The sequence below is a fragment of the Protomyctophum bolini genome (genome assembly GCF_963924005.1).
Source record: "Protomyctophum bolini genome assembly, chromosome: 16".
Classification (NCBI taxonomy): Eukaryota; Metazoa; Chordata; class Actinopteri; order Myctophiformes; family Myctophidae; genus Protomyctophum; species Protomyctophum bolini.
The window spans coordinates 28,777,027-28,796,839 of record NC_137877.1 but is presented as its reverse complement, the minus strand read 5'-3'; the positions used below and the strand labels follow the sequence as shown (position 1 = coordinate 28,796,839).

At 40.1% G+C, this 19,813-nt stretch overlaps 1 protein-coding gene across 1 annotated transcript in view; it reads right to left on the bottom strand.

Annotated features, from left to right (window-relative positions):
• Nucleotides 1-1,959: 1,959 nt before the first annotated feature.
• The window catches only part of LOC308330896 (potassium voltage-gated channel subfamily H member 7), a gene marked incomplete at its 3' end in the record, with an annotated part of 56,513 nt that continues 38,659 nt past the window's right edge, over nt 1,960-19,813 (bottom strand). The window contains exons 10-18 of the mRNA XM_080785969.1: nt 16,618-16,870; nt 14,137-14,342; nt 13,880-13,961; nt 12,792-13,025; nt 12,424-12,499; nt 12,068-12,156; nt 11,467-11,623; nt 7,931-8,114; nt 1,960-2,229 (exon numbers count right to left, since the gene is read on the bottom strand). Coding sequence (XP_080642095.1) covers nt 1,960-2,229; nt 7,931-8,114; nt 11,467-11,623; nt 12,068-12,156; nt 12,424-12,499; nt 12,792-13,025; nt 13,880-13,961; nt 14,137-14,342; nt 16,618-16,870 — 1,551 coding nt within the window. The remainder of the gene's footprint in view (nt 2,230-7,930; nt 8,115-11,466; nt 11,624-12,067; nt 12,157-12,423; nt 12,500-12,791; nt 13,026-13,879; nt 13,962-14,136; nt 14,343-16,617; nt 16,871-19,813) is intronic.

The window sequence follows — 19,813 nt, the reverse complement described above, 5'->3', positions numbered from 1 at the left end:
CATGGGGGGGGTAGGACCACTACCAGTTGGCCTGTAGTAAGTCTCATGGTCGGGGGGGTAGGACCAAGTCTCATGGGTTTTGGGATTTGTTTATAAACATTTTGGTATTTGTTTATAAACATTTGTTATTTGTTTATAAACATTTGTGGTTTGTTTATAAACATTTTGGGATTTGTTTATAAACATTTGGGATTTGTTTACAAACATTTGGGATTTGTTTATAAACATTTGGGATTTGTAAGTCTCATGGGGGGGGTAGGACCACTACCAGTTTGATCTCAAAGTGCACCAGATTGAAGCATTTTCATGACAAATTTACAATTTTTATCCGGCGTGGCAAAGCAGGAGGGGGGGGGGCCTCTGTATAATATGTTGCCTAGGGCCTCAAAAGGCCTAGAACCGGCACTGTAGCCAGGATAGGATGTCAGGCCCTCACACCAGGCTCCTCTCACAGCACTGTGGAGCACAGGGATGTCAGGCACATAGCCTGAAATGCCATATGACATCCGAAATGTATATGGATATATGCTGTATTTATAACCACTCCCTGGGAAGTAGGCTAATACTATCATAATAATCATATTGTAACAGTCCAGTTTAATGTCAAATTTGATATTTGGAAATGTATAAGGTGTTTTCTAAATTATATAATTTACTGTATATTCTATAATAGGCTATACATTAAAAGTAAAGATTACATTTTAATTGGTGTTGGGGGCGGATATAGGATAGGGTGCACTGGCCAATTTCTTTTGTTGAGAAACACTAATCTATCTAGATGCCACGGAAGCAACTACTGTATACACTTGTCATCATATAAATATCAAATCTTAATAATACAGGTAAAATCGTGTTTTATTTTTATTGTTCCCACGGCTACAGAACCAACTTATGTGCTATGTTGCATGACACACCCATGTTCTAATATAATTCATGATAAAAAACAACAACAACACATTTACAACTTTTTACACCTGGCTATATTACAAGATTGTAATCTAACAATGTGTATCTTGAATGAAAACATTAGAGGAAAACAACATGTTCATGTTATGGTTACCTCTATCTGGACATATGACATGGTTATAGGCACAAGACCCATGGGTCGGTCTGCTCATGTGCTAATGTTAAGTTTCCATGTGGTGAATTATAATACCCCTCTAACGAATGCATCCTATAACGAAAAAAGGATTGGGCAAAACAAATTCATTTATTTGAATGTTTCTACATTTTGGGCCCAGCAAGCAGTGCAAAATAGAAACTTTCAAATATAAAACTACTGCCTTAGAAAGGCCATCATCAGACTTGCTTGCCAGAGGCCTATAACACAGGGATAACATGCAAGAGAAAATGCTCAAACATGCATGTTAGCCTATATGCCCTGACAAGGAGGTATGATGTCCTGTTGGCTGTAACATCAAGGGTGCATGAATAATGCATATGCTTGCAATTATTAATGCACATAGTTTAAGGAATAAACTACAGTAATATATGTATGTATTGCAGTGCAATAGTCCATAACCCCTGAGTCATACGTCAGAGAAGACAGGCAAAAAATCAGCAAATTGTTCACGTCTGCATAATAATGCTGTTGTTACATCGATACCTGCAGACAACAGTCCTTATTCCATATGTCATGAAAAAAAATACTTAAATCTATTATCAAGCAAATCATCAATAATTATGTCTGTGAGCATGCTGATAAAATAATGCAGCTACACAGTAAAATCCTCAGTGTTCATTTAACTATTTTGGACAAAAGATGTCAAAACAATTTCAAAAGCAGCAAACATAGCTAATCTACGAACACATGGATTGGCTATTTTTGAATTGATCTTTTTCATATGACAAAGCATAGGGCTTAAATGTTAAATGAATCCTGAGGATTTTACTGTGCACCGTAATTACAGCAAGACAACACAGATATAAGAACACTTCAACATGTGCACGCTGAGGGATTTATGGCCTTGGTGGTCCCGGATCTGAGACAGGTCTATGGAGACCCATGGTGTTAGCGTTGGAGTCTGATGGGGAAGAGGGAGAGACTGACGATGATTCAACTGGAAGAAGGATCAATTCAGAATGTGGATGTTGTTGTTGTTGTTGCAGATGTTGTCTCTGTACAAGCAGTGTTGTAAGGCTATCATCTACGGCTGCATTCATGGGAGGTTGAGAGTCTTTGGATTCCTGATGGATCTGGGTCCTCCTCTCCGGTTTAAGGTCAGGACCCTGAGACCGGGACATAAGGTAAGAAGCCATCAGTAACTTAAACAAACGTTTAAAGACGTTATACAAAATAGCAGAACTACAAGCTCATAATTGCATTGAACCGCTATGCATTCATGATTACTGCTGAGCTTCATTATAAAGTTAGACATATGATCCATAATGTTAACCATTTTAAGTAAGAATACATAATACAGATGAGATACTTTGCTTCATTAGTATTAAAGAAAAAAATGATCAAGGCACTTTCCAATGTACCTTTTCGATGAACATAAAAGGAAATTCTTAATGTTTTTATTACTGCATGGTGTAACGGACACCATGAGAACAATAATTAGGTTGTCTGCCATAGAAGAGTAAATCACGGTGCCCTGAATCTGTCTTTTTCAAAATGTGATTTTTCTTTTGTGATCAGCTGAGGTTCATCTCTGCTAAAAGGAGTGAGTGAGCAATCAGTCTGTGGTAACCAACCTTTTCAAGCCCAAGAGCCCATTTTATTCCCAATTGTAAGCCAAGATCTACCACTAAAACGTGTTAGAAAAAACACTTGTTTTTTTTGCTATTTCTGACAGGCTCAATGCATGTGCACACATCCACACAAAGACTAAAGCTTAAATTAGAATAAATACTTATAGTAAGTTATATTATCAATGTCAAATAATATTAACAAATTAGAAATAATTAGTATTAGAAATATTTTGTTTCTCATTTCAATGAATATTCACATTGGCAGATGTTCAAATGACATAGGCATAACATGACCATATATATTTGCACAGATATGGTGACATACTCTCAGGGTCAGCCCACCTTTAATGAGACTGCTGTGACTGCACTTTATCTGCAAGCGTTTTGAAATCTGGTTCATATTTAGTGATTGCCAGTCTGAGGGTGTCATTAAGATGTGAGTCAGTCATAGTTCTAAACTTGGATTTTATTATTTTCATTTGTGAAAAGGCCATTTCACATAAGTACGTGGAACCAAAGTAGGCATGCAGCTTGAGTGCACACGACACAATCAGGGGATACTTCTCTGCTCACAAGAGACCAAAATTCCTTCTCTTTAGCTCTGACCTGCAGGTGACAGTCACTTACTAATCCAATAATCTCCATTTAAATATCTGAAGTTAATGCAAACACATCCTGCATTTTATCGGACAGCAGTTCAATGACAGTAGGCTCAGTAAAGAGGAAAGGGTTTGATACAAAAGCAGCTACTTGACTCATGCGTTGTACTTCAACAAGTTTTCACATTTCATATTTATCATATTTTTTGTGCACATGTGTGCGTGAGTACAGAATTCAAACTGTAGCATTGATTATTGTCACGGACAGAAGTCATTCTTTCCCTTTGCATATGCCCTGGAGTGCACTCGCCTATTAGTTTGCATTGCAGACTGAGTATATTCAGAACGCGCCCTTAATTAAAAACCAAATGCAGCTGTGTATGTGGCTCTCAGCGTGCGGTGTCCCACTATTGACTGGCTGAAGTCTGTTTGAACTGCGCTGTGTCAGAGAAGTAACAGATAGAAGCCGCAAACGTTACCCCCAAACGATACCCCCCCTCACGTCTGTGCTGGAAATATAACGTCTGGGTTTCCGAGGCTACATCCATGCTGACGCAATGACTGTCCTGTTTCTGGCTAAGCTTTACGCGCAGGGCACATGAACCTCTCCGTCTCCAGTCAGTGCTGGTTGTTGTTTATTTGCATGGCTCAGAAAATGAGTAACAAACTAAAATGAGAACGTTATCGAGTTGTTGGAGGAGGAGGAGGAGGAGGAGAATAATAATGTTATATTTCTTATTGTGTTCTCGGGCCGCTGTGCTGCGCTGCTGCTGCGCTGTGTGCCAACCACATCATCATCTTTTCATTTTGACATGATTCACATGAAATAATAATCCTGCACCGCGTGTAGCGTTTGGTTTCATTAACGCGATCGTGACAAAATAGCCTACAGCTGCTGCTGCCAAAGATACCAAAGATTGGACAGTGCTACGCAACATGGAAGTGGGAACATAGGGCTGAGGGAACATAGGTACGATCCCACTCAAAGCCGTTTATAAATCAGTCAGTGAAGTCAACTTTTCACCGCCGTTTGGTCCCCGTCATCCGTCCGTCCACAATCACAATCAGAAGCGTTTTCAAAGAGACGAGTAGGATATAAAGGCAGCCTGAAAGGCAAGCATTTGCATTCCAATGCGTCTGACACTTCGCGATCGACTTGAAAGGTTCCCGCGAGCTACTGGTAGCTCGCGAACCCCTGGTTGGTTACCCCTGGTCCGACTCTAGGTCGATGTCTCAATTTCCTATCCATGCTTTACTTCCTGTAGAATGCCACAAGGGAGTTGCCTCCGACCTTAAAGACGTAGGGAAATTTAAAATAAGCTTTTGACACTTTTAGAGCATATCCGTGGTCATCATATGGGCATTCCTTTTTTTCATATGGGCATTCCTAACAGTCCATGCCAAAACATGGGAAAATGTCCATCTTTGCATATTTTTATATCAAAAGTCCATAAAAAATCCAATTTTAATTACTTCCTTTGAACGAAATTACGTGATGACGTGTCGAGGCCCGCATGAATAAATTGAATGAAAATGTCATTCACCTGGTTGATTCCCATCATTCCTCCAACACAGCTGTTTTTTATTACAGAACTACTCCGTTTTTAATATCATTCAAGATGACATCTAGACAGTGTATTACTCGTTATAAAGTTAATCATCACGCTAAAATATGTATCTGAAAACATTATAGGTTTGCAATAAGCTACAAGCTTTGCTGCCCGTCTCTCTGTAACAAACTCAACGCACATGCATGTAGCGGAGCTACGTCCCATACCCTTGAAGGGATAAAACGTTCTGATTCAATGGTTTGAAAAGACACAGCTTTCTGTTTCAGAGTGAAAGTTCAAACTATTTTTATACTTTGGCTATTTTTTATCAAATGCAAATATGTTTGCTGATGACACAATAACTAATTTATAAACTCATACTACGATCTTTCTAAAAGGAGTGATCAAAATGGTTGGAATGGTTGGGGAAATTGCAGGGCTTCTATCTAAACACACTCTTATGGTAATATCTCATAGTCTAATGATTAGACTCTAATCTAGACAGTCATATTGCTGTGCAGTGTAGGGTAATGCTAGCCTGGCATGGCCAGACTCACAGCATAGATATTAGTCTGGAACGTCGGTGTGGAAGATTTACTTTCAGTTTGCAGTTACAAACAGATTCAAACGTTACAGCAAAAAGTCTCACTTTGGATAGTGGGCTCTGATTGGTCACCCACAACTCTGGGGTGAGTGAAATGTAATTCAAACTGACAAGTTCCAGACCAATCTCCCCAGGTGGTGGCAGTGCTGTAGAAGGAACATTTTCAATTTACCCATGTTTGTTTTTTGTTCTGCACCAGCTAATAGGGATCCTAATAAACTCAATAAACAGGGACGCCTCTCCCGGGACGTCCGTTAATTGATTCCTTTGAAACTGTCTTGATTGATTGGGCCAAAAGTATCAACTACAAACTAGTTCTGTGCTTGTTGTGGTCTCTCGTGGTCTAATCAATTGATTGATGTCTGTCAGAGGGGGCGAGGGGGGTGTAACAACATACCCTCCCTGTTTTGTCATCAACACACACTTGCATAGTCTACCTTTAAAATTGATTTATTGATTTTGTTTATTAATTAATTTAGTTTATATAGGCCTACATATTTGTATATAGCACTTGCTATTTGTATAACACTTGCTACTAGTTTTGAACCTTTTAACTGTAAAGTGACTTTTTCACGTTTGGCTGTGGTTCTTATGCCAGGCATTTTGTGAAACAGAACATAGAGCTCCATGATTTTATTGAAAAATATCACCAAACAGCCTTTGTTTCCCCCTGGGGTGTAATAGAATGGTGCTTTTGTTCAAACCACTCAGCTAGTAGTTATTAATGAAACTTTCAAATTATTACGCAAAAGAAACAAACATGTCCAAAATGGAGCAATGATAATTACATTTATAAGCGCTCATAAAGAATCATAATACTTTATAACCTTAATCATAACACATTATAAACTTTATTATAATGACATAATATCAAATATTATAATATTTAATAACTTGTTATGTATTCCATAATTATATATATGAGTACTTATATTCATAACCTTTATCATAACACATAATCAAGCTTATTATACTGACTTATTAATGTCAAGTATTATATTACCTAAAACACTTTGAAATAGTGCTTTCTAGGGTATGTTTTGGGTCCATAAAGATAAATACAAAATTAATATCAACATCTTAATACTTTCCAATACTATGATACGGAGGGGGTGAAATTATAACAGGCCTACTGCCGTCAAAATATGACTACCAGGCAGGGCCGGTTCTAGGCATAGGCGAACTAGGCGGTCGCCTAGGGCCTCAACCACTGAGGGGGCCTCGTCACAGGGAGAAGATTTTTTTTTTTTCATGTATCCCTTACATGGGCTACTGGCCACATGTGGCCCCCACCTAGCTTCTTAATTTTGATCTCAAAGTGCACCAGATTGAAGCATTTTCATGGCAAATTTACAATTTTTATCCGGCGTGGCAAAGCAGGAGGGGGGGGGGCCTCTGTATAATATGTTGCCTAGGGCCTCAAAAGGCCTAGAACCGGCACTGATGGTCGGGGGGGTAGGACCAAGGGATTTGTTTATAAACATTTTGGTATTTGTTTATAAACATTTTTGATTTGTTTATAAACATTTGTGATTTGTTTATAAACATTTGTGATTTATTTATAAACATTTTGGGATTTGTTTATAAACATTTGGGATTTGTTTACAAACATTTGGGATTTGTTTATAAACATTTGGGATTTGTAAGTCTCATGGGGGGGGGTAGGACCACTACCAGTTGACCTGTAGTAAGTCTCATGGTCGGGGGGGTAGGACCAAGGGATTTGGGATTTGTTTATAAAAAATTTGGTATTTGTTTATAAACATTTGTGATTTGTTTATAAACATTTGTGATTTGTTTATAAACATTTTGGGATTTGTTTATAAACATTTGGGATTTGTTTATAAACATTTGGGATTTGTTTACAAACATTTGGGATTTGTTTATAAACATTTGGGATTTGTAAGTCTCATGGGGGGGGTAGGACCACTACCAGTTTACCTGTAGTAAGTCTCATGGTCGGGGGGGTAGGACCAAGGGTTTTGGGATTTGTTTATAAACATTTTGGTATTTGTTTATAAACATTTGTGATTTGTTTATAAACATTTGTGATTTGTTTATAAACATTTTGGGCTCTGTATAATATGTTGCCTAGGGCCTCAAAAGGCCAGGTAAAGACAATCGCGCTTCCTAAGGTGTGATTTGGGGCCCTAAAGATTAATACAAATTTAGGTAAAACTTACTATGCATCACAAATAATGCTATGAAGTATTGTAAGTAGTATAATTATTAAATAGTATTATAAGTCATTATAATAAAGTTTATAATGTGTTAAAGTATTATGATTATTTATGAGCCCTTATAAATATAATTATGAATGTTTATGAGAAGATTATAATGTCTTATAAGTGTGTTCATAATGCGTTATAAACATGTGATGCATAATTAGCAAAGTGTTACCGTTACGTCTTTAATGTGGACTTAGCCAAGATTAGCCAATGGGCTAAAAGGGATCAAAATAAAAATCTAATCAAACCTCTTACTTGTGTTGCTGTATGGCTGAAGAAATGGCTGGGTGTCAGAGCAGTGACAGGCTGCACCTTCACGGCAGGCCTCTGGTAGTCTGGACTGGAAGTCACAGTGCTGTAGGCCGGAGGGCCCACGGTCAACTGTCTCTGCAACAGCTGGAGAATAGACTGAATGTCTGACGTCATCTGAGATTCCAGCCTAGACAGAGAGAGAGAGAGAGAGAGAGAGAAAGACAAAGACAGAGAGAACGGAAATAGATGAGTGGAAGAATGGAAAACCTAGAAAAAGTGCTCCTCAGAACACAGGTCTCCACCACTATAATAGGCCAATGTGAAAAGGGTGCCATTTCTTCTTACGCCTTTGATGACGTTCTAAAAATGTGTTTAGCGAAAATCTACCTGTTGGTGGTGCTATAACAGCCAATGTGAAAAGGGTGGGATTTATTCCTCAGCCTAGTAGGAAAGTGCGTGAAAAGTGTCACGTAAATTGCAGACTGCGTTTATGATTGAGGCTTTTTGTTCAAAACGGGCCAATCCTGCAAACTTTGGAGGCCAATGTTAGCCAATTAGGTTGGAATATGACAAATCGGACAGATCAGTCTTGATCACATGACTATAAAGATAGTGTTCCGATTTGCGGTATGTTTGGACAGAATCTTGAGGAGTAATATAAAAGTATGTGTTTTACAAAAGTCGGCCTCCTGACGGTGCTATAAAAGGCAGATGTGTAAAATGCAGGTCAAAGGTTTTTCCTTGGCCTCTAGGGAGTGTGCATGCAAAGTTTCACGCAGATCAGTGCAGTTATAGGTAAAAATGTGAAAATCTGCCTCATGGTGGGCGCTATAACAGGCCATTCTGGAAAAGTTGAGGCAGAGCTTGTAGATTGGCTATTTTTGAATAGCCAAAGTATAAAACGGAGTGGTTAAACTGTACCTGATTTAGCTGGGGACCCCATGGAACCCCCACAAGGACCCATGGGGTTCCCTGGACCTCAGTTTGAGAACCACTTACATAGTCATCTTTACGGAGCGTAACAATGACTATTTGGTGACTATAACACAACATTTAATTATTTTCTGCATCCTTTGCTTTCTGTATCCATTCTTTTTTTTAATATGTGTGTGCTCTATTGAGCACTAGGTGGAGCTTATGTTCCTTATCATACAACTGAAGATGTATAAGCCCCGCTATGGGAAGACTATTGCTACTGCTCTTGCAAGGAGCAATAATGAACAGTGGGTGGTGTGAATTCAGCATTTATTGTGGCGTGTTTCTCATTCTAATTATGGCTAGATTTCCTCCAAATACTATATTTAGGGCATCAGGCAGAGTGTGTTAATCAAAAATAATCTTTGAATTACCCTGCCTGCAATGTTTGCTTATTGAGTCATGATTATTGACCCACACAGCACATTTAGACATTATAGTAGGCATTGAGTGCAGGTAGCAGACAATTTCTCAAACTGGCAAGTGGACAGAACCACGCTGTAAATACATTCGGAGATAAATTAACGGCCAATGCTCTTCATTTGGCTGGAGTGGCAGAGAATCGCTGCTGATCCTCTAGTCTACACAAGTAGCCAGCTTCTGATAGTGTGAACAACCAAGGTCAGGTGAGTGCAGTGGATACAGTGGGCACCCTATTTTTCATCCAAGTCGCGTTACCCACTATTTTGGGATTCAGCATGGTGCAAGGGGTGTTCCCGTGGCCAAGTTTCTATCTTCCGACACCAGCCTTATCAGTAAGGCGTCTATGTATCTATATAGGCGTTGGCCATCTTCCCAATTGGGTGTATTGTGAGCACCTGGCCAGTGCCTAAATAGATCTGTGGGGGGAAAGACATAGACAGGGGAGTACCGGTACACTAGAGATAGACACAGACAACACAGACCCTGCAGGTCAGGCTAAAGGGGATGTGACAAACCAATCAGCGTGCCAGATGCCATTGCCTTTAAGAGAAGGCTGCGCAAGCCATTATCCCCAGTGCAATCTCCCTCGTCTCTCTGCACATGGAAGATCAACGTTGCCTTGGGATACATTTATAATTGATACACAGAATTATTACACACATTGCTTGTTATGGAGAACTCACTTAATTAATTAACAAAATGGTCTGGTATGGTTATAGCAAACGCAGATCAAACAACATTTTATTTGTCTCTGAACTAGAACTGCTGATTGACGTGATGTTGTTTAGTTCTGCAGCCGCTCTTTGATTGGCTTTCAAAGAAAAAAACCCAAAAAACATATTTGATAGACGTATCACCTACATAATATGTTACTCATTATAGAGAATGTTATATTTATTTCCTGGATGATTAAATGATTCATGTATTTTGGAGTGAATGGCATAAATCATGGTCTTTGGCCTACAAACAATTGACACAATTGACACTCCCACTTCTGCTGATAATAGGAACATTTGAATCACAGTGACCTTTCCATTGAAGGCTTGCTCTACCAAACAGATTTGAGTGGGCAAGATAGATAGACATATTAGGGATAGCGCAACAACACGCCCATGGCCACACCTCTACAAGTCACCTCCACACCTATTTGCATTTTGTGATTGGACCGCATTTAGCCAGAATGTGTGATAGGTTGTTGTTTCTTTTGTGGACTTAATTGCACCCTGGGTATGTTTCAGAGACAATGTGCATGCATTGGTGACTTTAATAGTGATACAGGACAGGTCTTTACCCTAATAGTTTGACAGCTCCATATTATACTGTATAGTGTATACTGTACCAGTAAGATGCCTGAGGGCGAGAAGCAACCTCGCCCAAATCCGCCTGGGTGACAGCAGACTGCTGGGCGAGCTCTGGCACTTTGGAATGGGGGGTCAGATCAACATATCCGCATGGGTGACAGCACACTGCTGGGCGAGTGCTAGTTCTTTGGCATGGGGGGTAAGATCTTAATTGTCGGGCCTGTTGAGAACTCTAGTTTTCGCCGGGTGCGGCTGCATTAATAACTTTTGGGCAGGCCCGTCTACAGTTTGAATGGACAGCTAACTAAGGGTTTGAGGTCAGATGTAGAGTTGCTGGCCAATATTGATGACATCAGGGATCTCCATATATGGGCTTAATATTGATGACATCAGAGATCTCCATCCCTGATGATGCCACGACGTGATGTCATGTGCTTCATCCCTGATGATGCCACGTGATATCACATCCTCGACCAACCAACCAACCAACCAACCAACCAACACACACTGAAGGGAAATGCACGATTCCATAGTTAACTGCGACCTTCGGTCTATTATAAGTGGCCCCTACTTTACAGGGACTGATCCCAATATACATAGACGTTTCGCTTTTAAGTTGTCTACAGATAACGAATAAGAAAAATCCATGTGCTCCTATGCAGAGTTTATATTTAGGATCTATCAAGGATGAAGTTGTTTATGACAATGAATTGAGCATTAAATCTGCTCGTTCAAAAGGAAGTTGACACATGCTGTGGAAACAGCCCCTTGAATCCATACAGCTTCCATCCATACAGTAAATAACATCACTGGGGAGAAGCAGGAGAAAAAGATTTGTACCTGTTCAAGTGCTCTTGGAGTTGATCTAATCGCTGTTCCACCTCTCCATATGTGAGTTCACTTGCAGAATTGTCCTCCCCTCCCAGGTCCTGCAACTGTGCTGACTCATCCAGGTAGTCTGCAGGCTTTTCACAAGCCCATTTATCACCGCAGAGATCTGGTGAGCGAAGCAAACATACGTTCTTTACAACCTCACATGTGGGTCATAGCAAGGTAATCACTAAACCAACCAACGACTGAAATAGAATGCAATTAATCTTTACAGGAAAGCTGTGTGTTGGTTATTTGTTTGTAATTTATCAACCCCTTGTTGCAGGAGAATTGTTAACAGTGTTTTTTCTGTCAGGCTAGCAAGCTAGCTCTGCTGTTATCTCTACTGGGCACCTGTTAGTAGTCATGCTCCCTGTCCACTGATTGGTATTGAGTCTTTTGTGATTTTCACCAGAGTGATAATTACCAGTGTGTGATTACATTATCTGCCACAGCAGTATGTGCAGGTGGTTTTGTATAACTCGGCAAGGCTGCTGTGACGTCCTGTGCAGATGTGGGGATCTTTGACTGTGTAGTGCGTGTGGCATCTCATTCACATGTTTACTATTACCCTCATGAAGCATAACCTCTCTACTACCAAAGGACACCAACAAGGGGTATGCTGGTATACCATGCCTATCAGCAAACATGTCCACACCCCTGATGGTCAATCAGGGGTGTGGAATCAGTTATTATTATAAGAATGAATTACTGATGCAGTTACCAAATACAGCATCCTGAGATGACCAGGTATCTAGGGTAGGTTATTCTGAATTTATATAGGATCTGATGTAAAATGTAATGGCAGATTATTTTCCTCCAATCTGACTCTGCTCCATGGTAGACGCTTATACAGTTTTTTATCAGGGTTCACTCACTGTGAAATTGATTTGATTGATAATTACTGATTTTTGTCCTCAGCTGTACCTCCCCAGCTGGAGGTACAGCTGTCTGTCTGAGTTCTCTGCCAAGAGGTTGTGTTGGTTGTGAGATGAATATGATGCTGGCATAATTGGATGATATTCGCCATGATCCTCTTATGGGACGGCATTTCCAGCAGCGGCCTTTTTTCATGTTCTATTTTGACGGTAGAGTTGAGGGATTCAAGGCTATACCCAGTCTGTTAGCAACAGGATAACAACCTGTCCAGACAGACAGGTCTGAAAGTGAGGATTAGTTTGGGCCGTGAATGTGATTTAACTGGACGAGCAATAGCTTTTAAGAGCTTCTGTCCAAGCGGTTAACGATTATATACATGTTTCAGAATAGAATAACAAAGCATGCTACCGTAGTACCTTCAAAAGATGGGCTCCTCTCCAAGCTGTCACCGACCTGGATGTGTCCTGTGGGATTCGAGTCAATACCCATGGTTGGGGCCGGGGCGTCAATGGTGGAATAACCAAGGACTGTTGAGCCAAGAGACCTTAGCTCATCTTTTCCTGAGTTCTTGTCTTCTGAACCTCTTTTTAGGCACAAGTAGGAATCTCTCTTCCTCTCTGAGTCATTATCCACTTCCTTGTTGCTTTCCCCTGTAGGATGGTAATGAACAGAAGTCAGTGGAACTCATTGTGGCCTTAAGGGATTGACATACGGGACTTTGTTTGTAGCTTGTACAGTAGATCTACCATTTTCGTTATGTGTCGCTGGCACGTGATTTGGGAACACACCGAAATGGTGGGCAAGCCACGCCGCCCAACAAGCTGCTAGAGTGTAAACCGTGCCCGACTGTCTCCATTGCTGTTTCCAGAATATATAATAATAATATGCAATATCCGTTAAAACTGCTTTATAAATAAGAGTTTATAAATGGCTCGATAGATGTGTTTGAGTTTAGCGTCTTGTGACATTATTACATTTTCTTACACGAATGGGGAAGTTCATTCACGTGTCTAACTCACTGTTCTCTATCTCCCTCTCCCTCTCTCTCGCTTTAATATCTTGCTGGTAATTTTTTTAAAGTACGTTCTCCTCTCTGAAAGGGAGGGAGAGAGAGAAGAAAGGTGAGAGAAAAAAAATAACTTCTCCATTTGTGTAAAAAACTTAAATAGTGCCACAAGACGGCCATCTATCCAGCTATTTATAAACTCTTATTTATAAAGCAGTTTTAACGGATGCACGTTATTATTATACATTCTGGAAACAAACGGTTGGGGCATGGTTCACATGCATCAGGGGGCGTAGCTTGCCAACCATTCCCGTGCGCTCCCAAATCGTGTGTTACTGGCGTGCAATTAAGAATAAATCAGGTTTTATTCCTTAGTGAGTAGTCTTCCTTGGGGAGTGCTACTCAGTTAACAATAACGAATAATAACGAAAGAACAATTTTGTATCTGCAAAATATGAAAGAAGACGATGTACTGAACTTGGACTCATTTCTATTTACCTTTAGATAGATGTGGTGTGAAGGAAATCCTTCTCTTGACCTTAGTGCCCTCACCATCTGAATCACAGCCTTGAGAATTGGCCTGCACCTCCGAGGTGTTACAATGAATAATTAATTAAATTGAAATGTTGGCAAATGCTTGTAAAAAGCATTTTTTCAGTAATGTGAGAAGCATTTGAAAGGGGGAAAACAATCAGAAATGTGAACATTGTGAAACAATAATCGTGTACAGAGGCTCAATAACACTTGTGATCTACCTTGATGTTATCATCTCTGAGGTTGAAGGTAAGCTCCAGGTTTTTGAAGAAGTAGTCATTAAACTCTGGGTACATGTCCAAGACTTCCAACAACTCTTCCCGCGTAATGGTATGCAGGTCACAGTAACTCAGAGCTCGCACATCAGCATTGGATTTGCCAGGTTTGGCACTTAGATGTATCATCTCTCCAAAGATGTCATTTTTCCCTGGCGAGGACACACAGGTACATCTCATTAGCTTATCATTCACTGACAAGTTGAAGAACAGCCACATTTTAATTGCAAGTCGAGTCTTTCACAACCTGGGGACAATGTGCCCTGCCTGCTACAGTATGTAGACAAATGTTACAGTCAGAGATCTACACTGAAGCCATGCCATTCCAGAGATCCACATGATTCAATTATTTTGTGTATTAGTTTGTGTATTTGAAAAATAGATATTTCTATAGATAAATCATACAATTTAAGCAAGATCTTCACGAAACTACCTTTCAGAAAAGGATACAATCTATTCCTTTGAGAATCCTGTTCTTGTTGTTATGGGAGTCCATTTAGCAAGGAGTATAATTTAAAGGGCATCATGAAAAAGCATTTTGTTTGAGGCAGGGTTCACTAAATGCCAACGCTGCCACCAGGGTTCCGTGTGACCCATGACTTGTGACCTGAAGCCGCACTGTTCACTGCGACCTCGGCGGGTGCTGGACACCTGTCTAGTACGCAAGACAGGATCAGACAGAGTGGCGCACCATGTCCCCCACATATAAGTCTGACTACAAGGACTCGGAAGGTCATTTGCTCAGATGGTGGCCTGACTAATTCCACACCTCTGAAACCATACATACTGTGCCCTTTCTGGCACAGGATGGTAGCCTGCCAGGCCCATCTCTCCTGTATGGTATCACCTCTGAAATTAGTAATAGACATCCTGAGTTTTGAATCAGGAAAACCACAATGAACTGACCATTCACTTCTTGACATACTGTAGACACTGTAGACTCAAACCATTCTTGAGCTCTGTACCAGTAGTATATTTCAAATCCTCAAAGGCCACCCCACCTCCCCACAATATACTGTATATATTTAATATAAGACACACGTTTATTTATTGATCTATGAAAAATAGACGATCTACAAGTTCACAATGTGTCGCAGATGCAGAGCAACACGTCATGAGCTTGTGGATTGGCTATTTCCAGTGCAACAAACACATTTCAAACTTTATTCCCAAAAAATGGAACTATTAGTTCAAAAAAGCTCATGTGATATATTGTTTAAACATATTTTTGAAAAGTATTTTCCCACGGCCCACCTGTAATTATGCCATCACTGCTTAAGAACCAGTGACCTAAAACAATTGTTTGCTAAATGGTTCTGATGGAAAGAGCTGGTCTTCGAGATCAGTGACGTTTGCAGTATATTTGCTATTAATGGATTTTGTGCAATGCTGCGGTTTTGCTAAGCTCAGACCCCATTCTGTCAGGTGTGGGTTTGGAGAGCATCCATTGCTTGAATAATGACCAGTTTAATCCAGGCTTGGCCTGTAACACCTGTTAGCGGTTTACCAGTGAGGGAAAACATTATCACTAATAAGACTAATGGGTTTTCAGTGTGAGTATATTACTGACATCACCAACATTATAGCCAAATTAGAATGTTATTATCCTTTCCCCCCATCCACTTTAACTCATCTGCTTTTCGTATTAACCAAGTGGCACTGTGGCAGAGCTCAGCACTCAGCACAAAACAAAAAGGCAAACAAACAAAAAAAAGTTAAACAAAGCCACTTAATACAAATGTCTACCTGTCACATGAACAGCTATACTGCTTAAAATAGAGGGGGTGGCATTTAAACAACAAAGAGCTTTTTGTTTATGAAAAAAACCCCACTAAATCACTTGTGTAGCTCAGTAATCTTCCAAACCAAGTAGAGGTAAAAGAGGTATTTGTTGTAATGGTTGCATCCCTGATGTCCCACTCAATTTATTTGCCATTGTTTAAACAGTGAAGGTTAATTTATACTTTGTCAAATGACCGACCCCCAAAATTCAAAGTGATCAGTGTCGTTTGAGCATAAATAAGCCATGTCTCTCCAGTGGGAAATTGTTCTGCCAATCCTTCCCTGAGCTATACAATTAATAACATATTATAAAGAAAACAACTGAGTAGTTGAAATGAAAACGAAAACATTCAATCCAATGGTTAAAATAATGTTCACCTAACTGAACCGTTCTACTTTAATTCATTAGCCTGCTACAGAGACAAAAGGTTTGCCTGGTCATACCTTTAAATGTTTTTCAAGGTAGTACGTTACCTCAACACAATCCAGGTCGTGGGCATGTATTAGTATTAGTATTATAATACTACAGTACACACAGTCAATTCCTCAGTGTTCATTTATCCATTTCTAACTATTCAAATGTATTGGTCCAATGAAATGAACACTGACATTTGTACTGTGTATAGCCAGGGGTTGTATATTTACCAAGGATTGCCACCACGATGTCATCTTTCAGGATCTCAATAGAACCACGGGACAGGAAGTAGAGCGCAGTGATGACATCGCCACTGTGTACCAGGGTGTCACCTGGAGGGGCGTGGGTGGACTGAAAGCGCATGGCCAAGGCCCTCAGACAGCCCTTGGTAGCTCCGTGGAAAGCTGTGCAGCTCTCCAGAAGATTCTTATTGAGGTGGAGGCAAATATCTGCCTGGAGACACTCAGGAAATCCTTTCAACACCTGAGGTGTAGAGAGACAGTTTATGAGTAAGATACACAAATATTATACACAGTACAATACTCAGTGTTCATTTAGCCATTTCTAACTCTCAAGAGTTTTAACACTGAGCATTTTACTGTGTACAAAGGAGTTCCTTTATCACAACTCGGGATGGGAAGCACTATACTGTACAGGTATATGCCAAAACGCTCGTTGAAAACTACCAGTATGCCACTGGCCCCAAGCTGAGAGCACTGCCACAATGAGATGGCATAATGTAATGCACAGTATAACAGAATGGTACACAGAAATGAAACACAGTTACAATCCGGAGTTAAATTAATATTCTGGACTTTGCTTGGAAATGCTTCACCCAATAGGATATTTTCCACTACGAAGAGAGTTAGTCAGTATAAAGTTAATTACATTATATTACTTCACAGGACATGAGTGTCTGCCCTGAGACTGGGAGGTCGGGGTCCGATCCCCGGTCATACCAAAGACTCTAAAAATGTGACCCAGTGCCTCCCTGCTTGACACTCAGCATCAAGGGTTGGATTGGGGGTAAGTCCCTGCGACATACTAGCGTCATGTCCAGGGGGTGTACTTGTACATCAAGCTGCCTCACGCTACAGAAACAGGAGATAGGTTCCTGCCCTATGGGCCTCATGGCTCGGCAAGGCTACTTACTACTTCACTTTCCACATAAAAATTACTTATTTTATTTTTTCACAAAATGAGTGTTACCAGGGTATCTCAAGAACCGCCCAACCAATTGACTTGAAACTATTAGGTCTATAAGGTCAGCATTATATGCAGCCTGCCAAGTGTTTACCCTGTTGTAGATTTTAACTTGAACAAGGGAGCTTATTACAATTCCTGAGTAACTTGCATGAAACTTTTTTGAGAATCTGCCGATAACGATTTTTCCCGATCCGATATTTATATTTTATAGAACACGTTTATGCCATATCACAATAGATCAATATCACAGACAATTTCCAGTTTAATATCATGATATGGATATAATATTGATACTAGCGATGTCCCGATCAGGTTTTTTGCTCCCAATCCGATTTTAAAATGACGTGATCAGCCCGATTTCCGATGAGGACAACCCTAGCAAATACATATATATATATACACACACACACACACACACACACACACACACACACACACACACACACACACACACACACACACACACACACACACACCTCATCAATTCAATAGTATACTAGTCTGTTAAAAAGCATGCCATAAACAATTCATGAATTATGTACACTTGTTAAAATCTCATGTATACAGTAAATAGTTACAGCATGCCATAAACAATTCATAAATTATGTCAACTTGTTCGAACCTCTTATGTATACAGTAATTAGTTGTAGCATGACATAAACAATTCATCATTTATGCCCCTGGGAGTAACAGTCCCTAGGTGGATTTTCCTTTTAATCCAACGGTCGACCTGTATCTCCTCATTGCTTTAATATATCATCACATCAAAGCGTGTGCATAGTATAAATTACATAGATCACGTCTCTGGCTTGTGGAATGCCTGCTTAGAGATTTTTTCTCTACAGTTTCATATAGAATATGCATTGTAAGCTCTTTGACCTGAATGTATTTTGCAAGAAGAACAATTACAGATCTACTATCCGGCATTGTGTGCCATTCTACTATACTTTACGTAAGAGCATGAAGTCCCTCCTGATCACAGAATAAATGTTCATATAGCTTACATAGAATTACTAATGATAATTTTATACCATATGTTGAAGGACGCACTAAAATACCTGAAACAAGTTTGCAATAAAAAACAAATGCAATTTTCATGCAAATTAATTTGTACAGTACCAGCATAGTCATATACAACTTTAAAATGCACTGTGCCAACACAAATGTGGTTCATAACTGAATCAGAATCTGCTCAATATAATACTAAAATACATTTCTCATATTGATATACTGCAAGGATAATGATGGGGATGGCACTGGAAAAGAAATGACATGTTAAAACACAAAAATGGCTATGAATTAAAATATGTACCTCCTGCTCTTACCAATATCAAGATGTTAATCCGGGCGAAAAGCAGACAAGAGAAGAAAAACAAAATAGTTCTTTTCAGCATTTCGCTAAACACTGCAATGTTAAGCTTTAGCCAGCTAAAAATGAACTTGGCTGCAGTATAACCTTTTTCACAGCAGCCATATTGACATAAGTAGTTGCGTAGTGTTATTTACTTCACAGGTGTTATCAAGGATGCTAATTAAGGCTCTGTTAGTCAATGACAATTGGATTTCCTGTATCTATGTGAGGTGGATGTCTTCCCCTTTTGTGGGCCAGAAGCACAGATAATATCGGCTAGAGCTCATCATGGGGTGCGTGGATAGAGAAATGAGGTGATGGGGCCGGGAGAGATAACCACAGCCACTTAGGAGAACAATTGTGTACCACCAATTTCGTACCTTGTGGCGAGACGAGGAATATTATGGCTTATCCATCAACCTGTATAAATTTCATGAAATCTCTGTGTCCGCCTGTCCCCGGCACAACTTGGGTACGCCGTCCGACAGATTGACCTCAAACTGGGCTTGTGTGTCCCAGATGACCCGGGGGTGTGAGCGGAAAACCATGAATGTCTGCATCTGTCTGTTGGCAGTCTGTCGGACACATTTAGCCATGTGTTTGAGGGGTCAAGGCAACAGCTTCCCTGATTGGCCAACCTGACCCGTCAGCTTCACGGATAGCTGGAGTTTTGTGTCATGTTTGTGCAGCAAAGCCGTATTAACGCCATTTGCATATCACCATGTACAGTATGTCATCAACACGACATCAGCAGTTTATGCCGACATCAGGGATCCCTGTAGCAAGGCCCGTCACAATCATTACATAATCGCCTAATTGCAATAATTTGAGATAATCACAATCATTTTTGCATAATCGTCAATCATTTC